General features: G+C 35.1%; 1 protein-coding gene across 18 annotated transcripts in view; it reads left to right on the forward strand.

Moving 5' to 3' along the window:
- CDC14B (cell division cycle 14B) overlaps nucleotides 1-17,000 on the forward strand; it is a 130,056-nt gene that overhangs the window by 80,958 nt on the left and 32,098 nt on the right. For all 18 annotated transcript variants that reach the window (XM_070459483.1, XM_020898940.2, XM_070459484.1 and 15 more), the window contains 5 exons: nucleotides 2,977-3,053; nucleotides 8,396-8,462; nucleotides 11,000-11,062; nucleotides 14,417-14,504; nucleotides 14,789-15,019. In XM_070459483.1, coding sequence (XP_070315584.1) covers nucleotides 2,977-3,053; nucleotides 8,396-8,462; nucleotides 11,000-11,062; nucleotides 14,417-14,504; nucleotides 14,789-15,019 — 526 coding nt within the window. The remainder of the gene's footprint in view (nucleotides 1-2,976; nucleotides 3,054-8,395; nucleotides 8,463-10,999; nucleotides 11,063-14,416; nucleotides 14,505-14,788; nucleotides 15,020-17,000) is intronic.

Raw genomic sequence — 17,000 nt, forward strand, 5'->3', positions numbered from 1 at the left:
AGGTTAATATAGGAGCCATTTTAAGGATTCTTCTCCAGAACAAATTAATGATAATTTTATTTGGGAAGGGCTTTTGACTAGGGAAGTGGGTATAGAATTAAGAATTATATATTGTTAGAAAACAATTCTTTGATTGTTACATGTTTAGTCCTCTGGGGCTGCTATAACAAAATACCAGAGGCTGGGTAGGCTTATAAATCACAGAAGTTTTTTTTTTTTTTTTTTTTTATAGTTTTGGAGGCTGAGAGTCCAAGATGGGGCTGACAGCATAGTGCAGTGAGGGCTGTCACATGGTGGAAAGGCCTAAAGATCTCTCTGAAGTCCCTTTTATAAATAAAGACACTAACCCCATTCTTCAGGGCTTCACTCATGGCTATCTCAAAGGCCACATCTGCTATTAATACTACTATCACTTTGGGGAATTTAGGTTTTAAACATGAATTTTAGATAGGACACAGACATTCAGATGATAGCATTATATAACAAACTTACTGTGAATCTGTAAATTTCATTCAGCTTATCTCATTGTACCTAAAGTCCGTGTTTAAAAAATTCATCACTAGGAATTCACGTTTTTCATTTCCATAGGAAAAAATGTTACATTGTTTTTGGGTTCTTTGAACTGAACTTGTATTCAGTTATTTAAGGTATTAGAGGCTGTTTTTGTTTTGAAAGTTAGAAGGAAATAATACCATTGCAATTTTAGTAACTAAAGAAACCAGGGAACTATAGTCTTGAGTTGGAGGAATTATCTTTAACTGATGCTTAAGGAAAATTTTATATAATTTGAGAGAAGGTTGTGTTAGAAATGTATATGTATGCAAATACATAAGTGAATCAAATCTTATTCTTACCCTCACTGACCCCCCCAAAAAAATTTATAAGACTTTTTTTCTTAAAGTAATGTATTAGGTAAATATAATGTTGAGTGTGATTATAGATGATTTTAATTAATTAATTCATGGTAGTTTACAACCTTCTATGAGTCATTATTGCTGTTCTTGAAGATTTGTCTGAAACTTGATAAGAAAGCATTCCTTTGTTTTTGGGATTGATTGTTCTTTGTGGGTTTATATGCTGCTATAGATAAATATGTGTTAGAAGATTCTGTATAGTTGATCATAGTTCTGTATTATTTTTAGAGTAAATGGGGTAAAATCATTTTTAGAAACAGGGTAGACATTTCCATTTATGAGTCTTAAAATTGATAAAATGCCATCTGGAACCTGACTAGTTTTAAGATATATCCTTCTCTAAGTTTCAGAGATTCTTGCTGGATTTCTTATTTTTATAATTTTTCTTAATCCAGTGATGTTTTTATATCTATACCAATGTATTTTATCAATTATTTTAAAGTTTCCTAACTATTATAAGTAGATTTAAGTTCAGCGAATTAAGCCTCAAATCAAGAGTCCATACATGATTTATGCTTGTGGAGTTACGGTATAACATAAGATTTGGGTTCTTACTTCAGAATGTTCACAATTTGGTAGAAGAAACAGCTCATTTATATAAGTCTAAGTAATGGAGATTTTAAAAATTTGTAATTAAATTTTTTTGTGATTTATTTTTACTAGTCAAAACTCAAAGTGTATTTTATCCCGGAGTAAGCTTTAGAATTGAATTGAATTTAGGCGATAATATGTGTGCTGCATCTGATGCTTATGGCTGTCTCACCCCTTGTCTCTCCATATGGGTGGAAAATGCCCTGCTGGAAGATTCTGAGTTGGAAAAAGACGTGCCTTTGGATAGAATGAGGGTCAGAAGTCCTAGGCAAGTTTAACTGGGGCTGTGATGTGTCTTATTTAATATCAGTGGAGCAAGTGAGGAGGAGGAGGAGAGAATGAGACTAGTGAAATACTAGTGAAATACTGCGATACTGGAAATGAGAAAACCATGGAGCAACAGCTATAAACTGAGAGAAGAGGACTGCAGACCTGAAATCATATATATATAGGGTCCATGAATGTCAGGGCAGAAAACGAGATACTTTAGAAATGCAAAGAGGTCCACCAACCGTGGACCTCAAATGCTAAAGAATCTACTTGAAGTATTCTACCAGTTGAAAATTGAAGCATGACATAGTTCTGAAAATAAAAGAAGCAAATGACAATAGCAAACAAATGAAGTTTTATAGGAAACCTGTACAGTGTCGTAAGTTGTTAAATCTAAATGGATGGAGTTAATCAGCATCTTTGATCTGCTTTTATGTTCCTCTCATCCGCGTCCCAGTCCTTTCTCTATTGCCATCTCTCACATACTTCTTTACTATCACTTCAGTGTTTTAGAAGGGAGGTGAGGTAAAAACGCGTGCTTAGTCTAACATTTTGATTTAGAAAATCTGTTCTTAAAATGCTACTTCTGGGTTTCCTTGATGGCTCAGTGGTAAAGAATCCACTTGCCAATGCAGGAGACACGGGTTCGATCCTTGATCCAGGAAGATCCCAAATGCCTCGGAGCAAGTAAACCTGTATGCCACAACTATTGAGCCTGTGCTCTGGGGCCCGGGAGCCACAAATACTGTGTCTACATGCCACAAATACTGAAGCCCACGCACCCTGGAGCCCGTGCTCCACAATAAGAGAGGTCACCGCAATAAGAAGCCCGAACACTGCAACTGGAGAGTAGCCCCAATCTTCACAACTAGAAAAAAGCCCGAGCATAGCACTGAAGACCCAGCACAGCCAAAAAAGATTAATGAAAAAAAAATTTTAATGCTATACTTTTCACCACAAAAGGTTGTAAAAAGTTGTTGGTCAGGGGTCTTATTGCAAGCAACAGAAACCAGCTATGCCAGCAGATTTAAACAAGAGGAAATTCACTGAGAGAATCCTGAGTGACCCGTAGGATCCTTGGGAAAGCTAGAGAACCAGGCTCAGCTGATTGGCTAAAAACTGTACAAGACTTACTTCTCAGTGACAGTGCTATATCTTTATTTAGAAGTAAATTGCCTTTTTCCTCTCTCTTCAAATGTAGGTTATATATTTGGGGAAAACTCCAGAAGAAGCATATAGAATATTAATGTTTGGAGACGCAGCCTATATTCCTTTCAGGTAAATATAAGAACATTATGGTAGATTCATTTAATCAGGCCCTTGCCAGAAATACTGTGGTATGGTTGTTTCTGAAGAAAGAAAACCTGATAATCATTTTGGGGTGGGTTCAAATAACACCATAGATCTAGGTTACTCATCAGTGACGCTATTGACATTTTGTTGGGGTGGGGGGGATTGTTGTATGTACTGTAGGATGTTTAAGAGCATCACTGTTAAACCACTAGATGTCAGGAATGCCTTCACCCCCAGAAAATTAATTGTGAAAACCAAAAATGTCTCCAGACATTGCCAGATGTCTGTGGTGGTGGTGGTAAATTGCTTCTACATGAGAAATCAGAACCACTCCCACTGATGAAAATTTGTGCTTTGTAATCAGATGAGAATCTTGGAGGTACAGTCTTCAAAACTACCATTTTCCAGTACTGAGACATTTTGGCCTTGAGGAGTTAAGAAATAAGTTTTCTCAATAATTGGAAGTTATTTCTGGGCAGAAATGAACCCTCCTTTTCTTGGGACACAGCAAGCAGAAATAGGGTGAGGTTGTTAATATAGTACTGCTACTTAAACCAAAACACCTGTGTCATAAAGGTAATAGATAAGTAATGTTTTTATGTAAGTTAATGACATCCTCATCCTTATCTCAGAGTTACCAGATGATTGTGTTGAAGATATTTTGAGGAAAAAAAAGAGAAAAAAACTTGTGTTTTTCCCTTTAAATCAAAGGAAGTTCCAAAAGTTTTTCTACTTGTGTTTCAAAATGCGTGACTTAGCTCTATAATTAAATACTTGTGCTTAATGTATAGTAATGTGTGAAATAATTTTATTTTTTGCATAAAGTATTGAGAATTTCAAATATTGCATCATTCTTCCACCTGCAAATTAGTTAATAGTTTCAGGATTGCTGTGTATACCTCAAATGCCTAATTTTGAAGGTGTGGGCTTGCCTTTAAAGGGTAAGATTATGAACCTGACTTAATTGTGGACAAGTCTGGGAATGAGTGTCCCAAACCTTAGGCAGAATCTGTCTCCTTAAATAACTCTGTAGGACTATCTATGGATTTATTCCATGAATTAGAGATTTTTGTTAGGATAGTCTGCAGAGTTCAGTTGTGTATTGCACTAAAGGCTATATGTATGTTAGTGATTTAGCCAATAGAAGAATTGCTTTGGACCCAGCATCACTGCCTTTCTTCTTAGCTTGTGCATCATCTTAAGTATTCTTTGAGATGAGTAGGAAGGGATGAAGGTTATTTTCTAAGCTGAAGAGTGCTCATATTTCTTCTCAACTTATAACAGCAACCATGTACCTCCTTCAGAAGAAGTGATTCTGGTTCCTGAATCATAGATATATTGATATAGTGATAATTTTGTTGTACAGAACTTTTCTTTAAAATAGTAATCCTTTATTGTGCCATTCTTAAAGTTTATAAGACAAGATCCTAAAACAGGAATAAGCTTACACATTTCCCATAATTTAAGTAAGGATCCATGAAACATTATTGATGTAAGGGAAGTTTTACATTAATTTAAATACAGGGGTCAAAATAGAATAAATGTTGTTTACTGCTGTACCTGTGTTTAAAATTATTAAAGTTTGGCATTAAGAAATGTAGTTAGTTGCTTCTGGTTCCAGGAACAAAGATCAGTAATTCTCTAAAAAACAGAACTTCGCCAAAATCAGTTCAGGTTTGTGAAATTTTAATCTCTTCATTCATAGATATCATACTTTGGATTTATCTAAAACATTGTTTCTCCAGATGTGGTCTGTGAACTTTTTGTTACCAGCTTGTGTTGAGTACAGGGATAGAGAGTAAGATTTTACAGACGTTTTTAATAGAGTATGTCTATGTCTGTGGAATCTAATAGTAGGAGAATTTAGGCTTGTATTTATGTGTTTTTCACTTTCATTTTTCTAATAATTCAGTTTTATTTAAAAAAATAAGATGATTGCATAATCATTGGTATGTAATAGTACAATATTACTGTATTTCACAAAAGTATCATCCTTTGACAGATTTAAAAATCTGTGCCTCACCACATTTTACTGTTCTAAAGAACTTACTAATTGAAAGTAAGCAAATCAGAGTGAATAGAACTGGATAATATTTTGACAAAAATTATAGTATAGTCTTTTATCTTTGCCGTTGCAAGAGCACAGAACAACTACAGCCATTAACAAAGTGTTGCTAACAGGGAACTGTGAGAATAACATTCATTCATAGTTAATTACTTCTTTTATGCTCCATAGCGATATTTAATTAGATTTAACTTAACTTACACATAATTCTTCAACCACTGAATTTTAAAATGTATATATACATATGTATATAATCTCTTAATGAATTATATTAGATGTTTTTCTGCCTGTCTAAATTAAAAAACAGTATAAAATAAAGTTCAATGTTTTTTTAAAACCTTTGATCATAGTTATGAAGAGCATGGGCATCTCCTCTTTGGTATTACCTATAATACTCCTTGCTTCTTAATTGACTTTTTTTTTGTCTCTGTTCTTTATTTTCTTGAGAGGTAATATTGCAGAGCTGCCAATAGCTTGGCTGTTGACCTCAGACAGATGAGAGTTTGAGTCTCAGTTCTGCAACTAATATCTCTGTGGTTCTGCACAAATACAAGGCTTGGTTTCTTAGTCTATAAATGGGAATGATAGTAATATCATCCTAATGAAGTATGAGGATTAAGTAACATCCTGCATATGAAACTCTTGGTGCCTGAGCCCTAGCTAACGTTTGTTAAACATTCATGTTTTTTTCCCTTTTAAATCCATGTTTAACTTAAACACAATTAAAAACTCCGTGACTCTTATATGTACAGCACAGTAAACTTATATATTTGTATATGTAGGTACCATCCTTTCAAGACACAGACGAGACTGACAGATTGTCAATCCCCATAAAGATTCCCTTTTATTATCCCCTTTCCAAAAGTGTTTCTTATTTTTGAACTTTGTGTAAATGAAATTATGGAGTATACATTTTTGGAGAACTGGGATCTAGTTTTTAAAATATATATTGTCTGTGAGGTTTATCCTTGTGGTGGCAGGTTAGTGGTTGTCCTATTTTTACTGCTTTTGTAGCCTTCCTTTCTCTGAATGTACCACGTTTTATTTGTCCATTTTCCTTTTGATGGATACTTCGTTTATTTGCAGTTTTTGACTGCTATGAGTATAATCTGCATATGAAAATTGTTATCTTTTTAAACTAGTATTAGACATCATTTTGCTGTTTCTAAGCAGTATCCTTTATTGATTCTCATCTGCTTTTCCAAGTTTGTTAAATGTTCTATGACAAGCTTTCACCCCACAAAGGCTTATATCCAGATTGATAGCTGCTATTATGCCATTTTGAAGAAGTCTAATTGCTTGGGTGGGAGGAAGGAGATGTGGGTGTGTTTAAAGTTGGAAGTGTTAATGAAATAAACATGGGTGAATAAAGAAAGAGCCTTGTCTATTCCGATAATATGGCAGAACTTTATTCAAGCTCAGATCAAAGCTCGATTAGAGCAGGACTTGGCCCTCAGGAGGTTATTCACAATTATGCGTTGAATAAACACTCAGATTTCACAAAAACTGAATCAACATGCCTGTAACTTGATTGGAAAAGAATTATCAGTAAGTTAACAATCATAGCTAACTGAAGAGAAATGGTGAAAAACATTGGGATGTGATCTGAGAGTTCATTGTCTTTCTACTGATAATTTAGATTTTGATTTAGACTAAACTTCACTTTCCTACCTTAGCTTCTCTATCTTAAAAACATTCCTTATTCCATAAAACAGTTATTTGTACAGAACATTATGTGTGCTCATGTAAGTCAGTGGTTCTTAAACTCCTGGAGAACCCAGCCTCACCCCTAGAACTCTGACTCACAGGTCTGGGGTAGAGGTTGAGAACTAAATTTCTAACAAGTGAGGCTGATGTTGCTGCTGCTTGCCGAGGTATCACACCCTGAGAACTAAGCTGCAGGTCATTCTGTTTTTCTCCTTCCTGAAGGTTACCAGTAAGCTATTGGTAAAGATCATTTTCTTGGTCACACTGAAACCTTTTCTAGCTTCTGGAAGATCAGCTTTTAAACTCAGAAGCTTATAGAGCACAAATGGCATGTTGTACATACTCGTGTCCAGTCCTCAAGAAGGCTAACATGTATTGCAATAATTCTAACAAATTCAGACAGTGATGTCTAAAGCTGTCTTAGCTAAAAAGGATACCCTTTTCTTTAATGTTAGTATAATAGTCTATATTCTTAAAGTTTGTACAAAAATTAAACATTTTAAATGTACAGTTTGATTTTTCAGCTAAGTAAATTACTGTGCGAAAACCCAACCAAGGCAGGCAATTCATTATAGCTCCAATAGCAACCTGGTTCCACATAAGAACCAAATGATACCACTCCGATTAGGCATAGTTGTTTGGCATGCCTAGAATGATCATAATTAATTTTTATCTTGCTTAATTCTTAAAATTTTTACTTTGTAATGCAATGACTCAAGGGAGACAAAAGGGAGAAGCAGGTGGGAATGGAGGAGTACCTTATTTTTCTGGACAAAGCCTTAACTGAGGCTGAGACTTGTGTCACTCATCTTGTGTGAGATTACTGACAGGTATTGGTATAGTATTGAGTGGGGCTGTCTACCTAACCGTTTAAGCACTTTTCCCAAGTGTAGAGTGACTCTAGTAATAGTAGTTGACTCATTAGTTTCTGTGGTTTTATTGGTACTCTTGTCCTTTAAGAACCTGAAAAAAATTATCCAGTTAAATTGTTAAAAGTCATAAAAGCATAATGAGAGAAGCAAAATACTCTTTAGCTTGCACCTGTTATTTCAAATACTATCTTGATCTCCAAATTTTTTTGCTACGTGGGTGTAGATACACATACAACATGTACGTACAGAATCAAAAAGCAGTCTTTCCTGCTAACAATTTGACATGGTATTTGAAGAACAAATTCAAATGTCTTATCTTTTTGAGAGGAGGAGTACATACTATGGAGAAGTTGAACTCAAAAAGGAACTTTTGAAGGTGAACTATTAAAGCCAAGAACAGTCTAGAGAGATCATTTGAAATTTAGAATGTGGTCATTATTGATCCACATCTATAAAACAGTATCTACTGGAATAGGTAGAATGTACAATGAATGTATAATAGGTAGAATGTACAATGTGTCACAGTGACTTATCCTTTATTTAAAAACCAAAAGGCAAGAATTCTTTTTTTCCTTTTGAGACTGAATATGTGTTTGATTTTCAATCAGCTTTGTCTTGAGATAAGTGTACAACAGAAAATTAAGTTAACTGAGCTGTGTATTTCAATACTTTTGGAATTTCAGAGATGCTGCCTATGGAAGTTGCAATTTCTTCATCACACTTCTTGACTGTTTTTATGCAGTGAAGAAGGTAAGTGACTTATAGGATGAGCCTAGTGTTGTGCTGGAGAACTTAAATACAGAGCAAGGAAGAGAGGCCTTCTCCAAAGACCTTCTAAGATGTGTATGATGTCAGAGGTGTCCCATTTCCCTGCCAACATTAGAATGACACTAAACTAGAAAACAGATTATTCTGAATCTGAGTGCTTCTCTGTGTGAGTTGGGGGAAAAGCCACTTGAACACAGGGGACGTTAAGAAACAGTTATGTAATTAGGTTCTAAATTCAGAATTGATTTTGAATGTGTTGTGATGTCAAAGAAAAACAAAAAGTAAATAGATTACTGGTTTCTAAATTCTCTTTATGTATTTTATGAGTCTGATTGCCACCAATTCTGTTTACAGCAGATATTTCTGTAACACACTGTTAAACACTTTGTTGTTCAATCTTCAAGAATTTAATTTCTAGTTCAACAGAAGTATTTGAATATCCCATTAGTTTGTTACTAGGTTTTATATAAAAAACTAAGTGGGTCATTACTGCTTTCTCAAAGCTATTTAAAAATAACTCCTGTGTTTTATAATGAGGGCTACTTGCTCTCTTTGACTTCAGGGGATAACTTCTATCACATTCTAAATGAATAGGGTCCTCTGGAATCAGGTGATGCAGTGGACCCTGGTTAAAACACTCTCTCCCTCCAGTGTAGTTTTTGAATATCAGGACAGTGCAGGAAACTAGAATTGTTAATCAGTAGCCCTTGGATCAAATAAACTTTCAGCAACCTCTAAAGCTTTGTGTGACTTGTATTTTCAGAGGGGGAAGGAACCCAAGTTTACTGTCTTGTATGATGAAACATGGTAGCTTTCTGAGAATTTTGACTGAAATTTTATGGGTTAAGTTAAGAGACCTAGTTAGGATACATATTCAGAGGTTAATTAGTATACGTTTTGTCCTGTAATAAGGCAGTGAGGATGGACCTTAATTTTGGGGATTTGAGTCGAGCGACTGTGGTGTAAGGGGCTGATGGAGGTTGCCACACACTCTGAGATAGTTCCATGAGGCCTCAATTTAGGCACTTAATGGGCAGAGGATGCCATCAGGAGATGGAGGGACCGTAGGTATAAATGACCCCTCCCAGTTATAGTTAACAGTCCTTGCCAGTTGGACCCTAGGAAGTTGCTAATGCAGGTAGGCATACTTGTCCTTGATCCTAGGATCCTAGGACTCCCTTCTCTGCAGTCCTACAACCTTATATATTTGGAAAAAAAAAAGAAGAAGAAACATTTATGAGGGCTTTGGTGATGATATACTATAACATTGGCTTTGTGTTTTTTTAAAATCAGATACTATATACAAAGTTTAATCAGCTGTAACTATAGATCAAAGATTGCTTTTTTTCATACTGCATTTTAATTTTTTTGAGACAACAGCTTCTGATTTTTCCATTTAAAGATTTTTATTTGTGACTGATTTTGAATATTATTGTTTGAAATATTTATAAATATAATAATTATATCTTGATTTTAGTGCTACTTTTAAAAAAAATACTATAATAAGATCTCCTTATGAAATTCAAAGACTAGAAATCCCCTGCAGACTGATAACTTTTTATTGTATCATTCTGTTAGGAACAGCTCTAGTCCAAATATGATATATATTGTTTCAAATTCAAAAGAAATAAAATTCATCTTAGATTTGGTCTTGGAATTAGGATTTAAGCAACTATATTTTATAAAATATAATTTTTGTTGTTGTTTGGTTTTGTAACCTTATTTCTCATCATATTTCAGTAGTTTATATTTTGCAGACTGGTTTTGCAGAATCACCCCTTTTCAACCGAGAATAACTTCTTGAGCAAGAATTGTTACTTATGTACTGTCTGTCTTAGTAAGCAGGGAGAATGGTTGTCAGGCCACCAGATTGTCCTTGTCTCAGAATATAGTTACTCTGCTTACTTTGCTTAGCATAGTCTTTTTACTGCAACTCAGAGTGAGGCTACAGAAAGGAAAATTCATGTTTTTTTTCCTTATTGAAAAAATTTTTTCCCCTCAAAAAATTTGAATTTTAGTGTTTGTCTCAGGGCTGCCTTTAGTATAGGAGATACTGATCTTTTAATTCAAGACTGTTCAGAAGAATTTGAAAGTGAAGATATGTATAAAGTGTGATATTTGTTTGATATAAACTAACCCATGGTTTCTTCCCTTTGTTATTATTTGTTTAGCAACCATTGGGTTATGCATTATATTTGAAGCCTGAATGGTGTTCATCTAATAAACTAGTAGGATTACTTTCAAGGCTTGATAATTTATATCTTGCATGGATAGGATGATTAATGAAGGAAAATGAAAAAGATACTCTTCATTAAAATATATATTGTTGTAACTGATTTTTCTGATGATGGACGCATTAAAAGACATAGTCCACCTCTTTTGAAAGCTGTTCCATGGAACATAATCTAAATACAGTGCTTTTCGAGGGTACCTTCTGATACTTACTATTAAGAATTTGGGTTGAAAATTATTTCCTTATTTGCATCTTTATTCTTAAAAAATTTCCCTTTGGATTTTAGGCAATGCAGTATGGCTTCTTTAATTTCAACTCATTTAACCTGGATGAATATGAATACTATGAAGTAAGTTTTCAAGGATATTGTTTTTAACTCTTTTTATATATATGTTTTACTTCCAGAAGTAATATTCTTAATTTTTGAAAAAAAAATTGAACAATTTAGATGTATATAGAGTTAAAGTCATCTTTCTCTTACTTCTGTTTCTGCAGTCCTAGTTCTTATTGATTTTTTGCACTTGTTACATCCTTTTGGAGTAAGTGTGCTCCTCGGCATTTTTAATTTTTAGTTAAAAATTTTTTGTAAGTATTGATGACTTTTATAGAATGAATTAAATGAGATAATGTTTATGAAATCCTTAGCATAGGATCTGATTAAATGAATAGCCAGTATACATCTAATTACCTCTGGAAAACACATATTTTTGTCAGAACCTTTTGTTTATATGAAGTTAAGTCATTTTTGGAAGCAAATTACAAAAAGTAAACACAAATGGCTTAAATAAAGTGGGGAAATTTATTTGTTTACATAAACAAAATGTCCAGGAGCAAGTGTAACTTCATGCATACCAGATTCAGGTATACAAACACTTACCAGAAATTGAGCTGAAACCAGTTTTGTTTCAAGGCCAGTTCTCCCCAGTTCTTATTTATAAGCAGCAACTATATAAGAATTTTCCTGGGTAAAATAACTGAATTACTTAGGTATAGTTTGAATAGCAGCAGCAGTCAGCTCTATTTTTCAAAGGCTGACTATTGTCAGCCCCCACCCGCCCCTGCCAAAAAAAGGCTATTAAATGAAAGTTATTAGGAACAAAAGTTACCTAAATATAATGTCTGTTGGATAAAGATGGCTGCCATCAGCTTTGATTTACCCTTTTGGTTTACTTAGCGTACTGGAAAAGAATGTTCATAGCTCCAGCAGAAGATTCACCGGTTCCTCTCATTGGCTTGGCAGAGATCATGTCTCTGCCCCTGAACCAAGCTGTGATTTTGGTGAGGGTAGTAGATGAGTGGGTGCAGAATACTTTGGTCATCCCAGGAGCTGAAATTGGGTCAGCCCTATCAAATCATACAGACCAAAAAGAAGGGTGGTACACAGAGAGGAGAGAAACAGGCAAAACCACAGATACCCTTTATGGTTTTTTGCGGTAGTGTATTTTTTTTAAAGAATGAGTAATTTGGTTCTCCCATTCTACCCTCCGAGTAGATAATGAGTAAGATGTTACGCTAAATGTCTTTTTCAGCCAAGAATACTTGTGGAATCTTGGTTTGTTTTTTTGTTTTTTTTTCTATCCTGCTATAGTTATCTTGAGCAGACAGTCTCACTAATAATGGAGTGATTCCACAGACAACACTCTATTCAGCAGCATCTTAAAAACTCAGATAACTGTTCTTTCACAATTTCTAAAGTAGCTATTATTTTAAACTCCTAGGTATAATTGAACTATTTTTTTGATGAATTGGGTTAATAGGTACTGCTGATCATTATTGTGATGTACCAAAGATGTAAAAGCATATTGTGTGATTCATTAGGCCAACTCTGCCTTTACTTCTCCGTAATAGCTATACGTTTATAAAGTACAATATACATTTACCATCTTAATTACTGAATGTAGTTGAATTATTAACACCATTTTTTGTACTTCCCCTTATGAAAGTTGAGCGACTTTCACTTTATCAAAATTAAACACATAAAATAAAATATACTTTCTCTTTTTAGATAAGCAAAACGAAGAAAAACACCAGTTAGTGTTCCCTCACTGTTACTTGTTTTTCACTAAGGAGTAATTATAAGTGCTAATTAGCTTCCCTCTCACCAACGCAGAAATTGGAGCATGAGGTGTAGAGTAGTAGGGTCACCAACAAATGTCATTTACTTAGAAATTGCATTGAGACACGGGGAACTGTTAAGTAGCTACAGACCATAATGGTAGTTTTGTTTAGTCTCTGTGAAAGTGAAAGTAGCTCAATCACGTCCAACTCTGTGAGTCCGTGGAGTTCTCCAGGCCACTGGAGTGGGTAGCCATTCCCTTCTTCAAGAGATCTTCCCAACCCAGGGATCAAACCCCGGTCTCCTTCATTGCAGGCTGATTCTTCACCAGCTGAGCCGCCAGGGAAGCCCTTAGTCCCTCTATTTAGAAATTTTGAATTGGTGGTTTTCATTGATTCCATGATGCCCATTTTTTCCTGTTTTAACTTTTCTGAATTCAGGATGCATCTTACAGTATATGATGCCTGTGATTCAATGAAATCTAGTCATATTTCTCATTTTAAAACTCTGATTTTACTTCAAAGTCAGAACATCTGGCAATGCTTGTCCTCATTCTTACTTACATCTTTTAGCCTGAAATGAGTATGGGCTCATCAGTTCCCTTAACTTATAAATAAGTCAGGTAAATCAGTTTTGGGTTACTTGCCTGACCTGTAGATTTTAAGGCAACTCTTGATTTTTTTCTTGCCTATTCTTAGGTAGAGGAAAACATATTCCAATTGCAAAACTGATTGAACTTGTATTTATGTTCTCTCCTTCCCCACTATCAACTGTCTCCTACTTTCTGCCTAAGTCTTTTTATAGCCATCTCTATTGTTATTAAAGTTGAACTTTATCTTAGAATAATTGTGTGATTCAATCCAAAAGACTTGATAACAGGAAGTAAAGTGTTTTAAATGTCAGTTTAGATGTGATCCCCGTATTCTTGTGATTTTAAGTTTTCTGGTGACTTTTAGTAAAAAGTTTTCATTGATTTCTCTAAATAAATAGGCAGCAAAACAATGGAAAGGTGCCTCTGTAGAAATAAAAAGTAAATATTTGAGAAACCAGGACCCTAAATTGATTTTTTTTCCCCTGTATTTAAGAAGTCAAGATTACTCACATTGGAAGCCAATTAGTAACTCAGGAAAACAGGGATGTTTCCATATCCCTCATGATAGAAAATTTGGTTTTTTCACTGATTAGCAATTACATAAGAATTTACTTGGATAAAATAAAGTATTTAGGCATAGTCTGGATAGCAGCAGCAGTCAGCTGTATTTTCCAGAGGCTGACTATTGTAGGAAAAAAAAATGCTGTTAAGTGAAAGTTAATTAGGACCAGAAGTTAACTAACTATAGTTGTCTCTTGGTATCCATGGGCGATTGGTCCCAGGACTCACTGTTGGTATCAGAATCCACAGATGTTCAAGTCTCATAGTCAGCCTTCCAAATCCACAGATGCAAAACCCACAGATATTGAGGGCTGACTGTATTCCCTGGGAGTATTCATAGCAGGATAAATTTTAGTTTCCTGTCTCATGGTCATTTGTAAACAGCTTTTGTGCTAAAGGAAATGGATTTGAAGTCCTTAAGATACTCACTATTGAAAGGGACATGGAGAGGAGATTAAATATAAAAATGAATTGTGCTGATCTTCCCCTTGCAGAAAGCAGAAAATGGAGATTTAAATTGGATAATACCAGACCGATTTCTTGCCTTCTGTGGACCTCATTCAAGAACCAGACTTGAAAGTGGTATGCGAAAATGAGTCCAGTATAGTTTTGTTATTAAAAGTATCCATCCGGTATTTTCTTTTAAAAGAATCCAAAACTCTGCTCTCTTAATTAAGTGTACTCTTGAACATTTTATCTCATCATTCTACCTGGATTTTAATTTTTAAATTTATTTTTTTCATAGTTATAATCAAATTGGTATTCAATCCCCAGTCCAGATACTGTTTCCATGCAGTTACAAGTGATACTGTTATCCATTGTTTCCTTTCTGCATTTTACAACATCTGGTGAATTTCTTTATGTAGGTTACCATCAGCATTCTCCTGAGGCTTATATTCCATATTTTAAGAATCACAACGTTACTACAGTTATTCGTCTGAATAAAAAGATGTATGATGCCAAACGCTTTACAAATGCCGGTTTCGATCACTATGATCTTTTCTTTGCGGATGGCAGCACCCCTACTGATGCCATCGTTAAAGAATTTCTGGATATTTGTGAAAATGCAGAGGGTGCCATTGCAGTACACTGTAAAGGTATGTTTTTAGTGTTGTTTAAAGAGTGGTGGACATGTGTGTGTGTGTGTGTGTGTGTGTGTGTGTGTGTGTGTGTGTGTGTGTAAACACACCATACTCATTTAGATTATATGCAAGGACACATGAAGATGCCTTTCTTTTAAAGAATGCTTTTTTTCCTTTTGTGTTTTGCTTTTTTTCTTAAAACTACTTTATTGCAGTATTGGCATAAGAAAGCTGTACATGTAAAGAATGCCTTTATTTATTTATTTTGGCTGCTCTCAGTCTTTGTTGCAGCGTGCAGGCTTCTCTCCAGTTGTGGCATGTGGGTTCTCTAGTTGTGTGTGGGCTCTCTAGTTGTGATGTGCAGGCTATGGAGCTCACAGGCCCAGTAGTTGTGGCTTGCGGGCTTAGTTGCCCTGTGATATGTGGGATCTTAGCTCTCCAACCAGGGATCAAACCCACATACCCTGCATGGGAAAGTGGATTCTTAACTACTGGACAACCAGGGAAGTCCCAAAGAATGCTTTTAAATCCCTGATTTCATATGGAAAGTATAATAAATTAAGTTGTATTCATGGGTAACCCTACAAAGCCTTGTCACATTCATTTATTCATTAAATGTCTATTCGGTGCCTACTTTGGTATGTTCTGGCATATGTCCATGAGCAGAGCAAACTCTAGGAGCTTATCTTTTGGACTTTGTTTTCTAACAAGTTGCTAGATTTTCAATAACTAGAACAGTGCCTGGTACTTAATAAGTATTTATTGAACGAGTGTGTGGATATACTAGGATTTGTTAAACTTTTCTTCTTTGGTTTTTCAACTAAGAAGACAAGGAATATATTTTTATTAAGAAAAATCCAACATTGGGGAAAAGAAAAACTAAACAGCAAACCCTGGAGCATATAAGAAGTCTAATTACTGGAGTTCCCACATTATCAGATTCAAATTTTCAGTTTTCACTGAAAATTCAGTTTTCACCAAAAAATCTCAAGGACTGCCAAGAAACATGATAGGATAGCTCATTCAAAGGGAAAAAAATGAATCAACGGACACTGTCCCAAAGAAAGACCAGAGGGTGAACTTATTAGACAAAGGTGTTAAAACAACTGTATTTTGTTGTTGTTGTAGCCACATGGCATGGGAGTATCCCTGATCAGGGACTGAACCTGTACCCCCTGCAGTGGAGGCATGGAGTCTTAACCAGTGGACTGCCAGAGAACTCCTAAAACAGCTGTCTTAAAGGTGCTCAAAGAGCTAAAAGAAAATGTGCACAAAGTCAAGAAAACAATGTATGAATCAAACTATCAACAGGAGAGACAAAGCATTAAAAGGAAAAAGGAATTCACAAGCAGGCAGAAGGAAGAATCAGCAAACTTAAAGATAGAATAATTGAAATGATCAGGTCTGAGGAACAAAAAAAAAAAGACTGAAATGGGAACCAAGCCTAAGGGAACTTTGAGACACCATGAAGTAAGCCAGTGTATAGATTTTGGGAATGCCAAAGGGACAAGAGAAAGAAACAGGGAGATTATTTGAAGAATTAATGGCTGGGAACTTCCCAAATGTGATTAAAGACATGAATGTAAATATCACAGAGCCCAACAAACTCCAAGCATGAAAAACTCAGACCTACATCAAGATGCAGTTAGTCAGTCAATTAATCTAAAGCCAGAGACAAAGAGAACCCTGAAAGTAACAGAAGAGAATCAACTTATGACATACAAGGGATCCCAGTAAGATTATCAGTGTATTTCTCATCAGAGACTTTGAAGGCCAGAGGACAGTAGGTTGCTATGTTTAAAGTGCTGAAGGAAAAAGAGTGTCAACCATAAATCTTATGTCTGTCACAACTGTCCTTCAAAAATGATGGAGAAATTAAGATATCCCTAGATCACTAAAAGCTGAAGGAATTTGCTGCCACTAGGCTTGCCTTGCAGGAAATGGTAAAGGTTGAATGAAAGGACTCTAAACAGTCACTCAGTGCTGTATAAAGAAA

The sequence above is a fragment of the Odocoileus virginianus genome, chromosome 31 (genome assembly GCF_023699985.2).
Source record: "Odocoileus virginianus isolate 20LAN1187 ecotype Illinois chromosome 31, Ovbor_1.2, whole genome shotgun sequence".
NCBI classification, from domain to species: domain Eukaryota; kingdom Metazoa; phylum Chordata; class Mammalia; order Artiodactyla; family Cervidae; genus Odocoileus; species Odocoileus virginianus.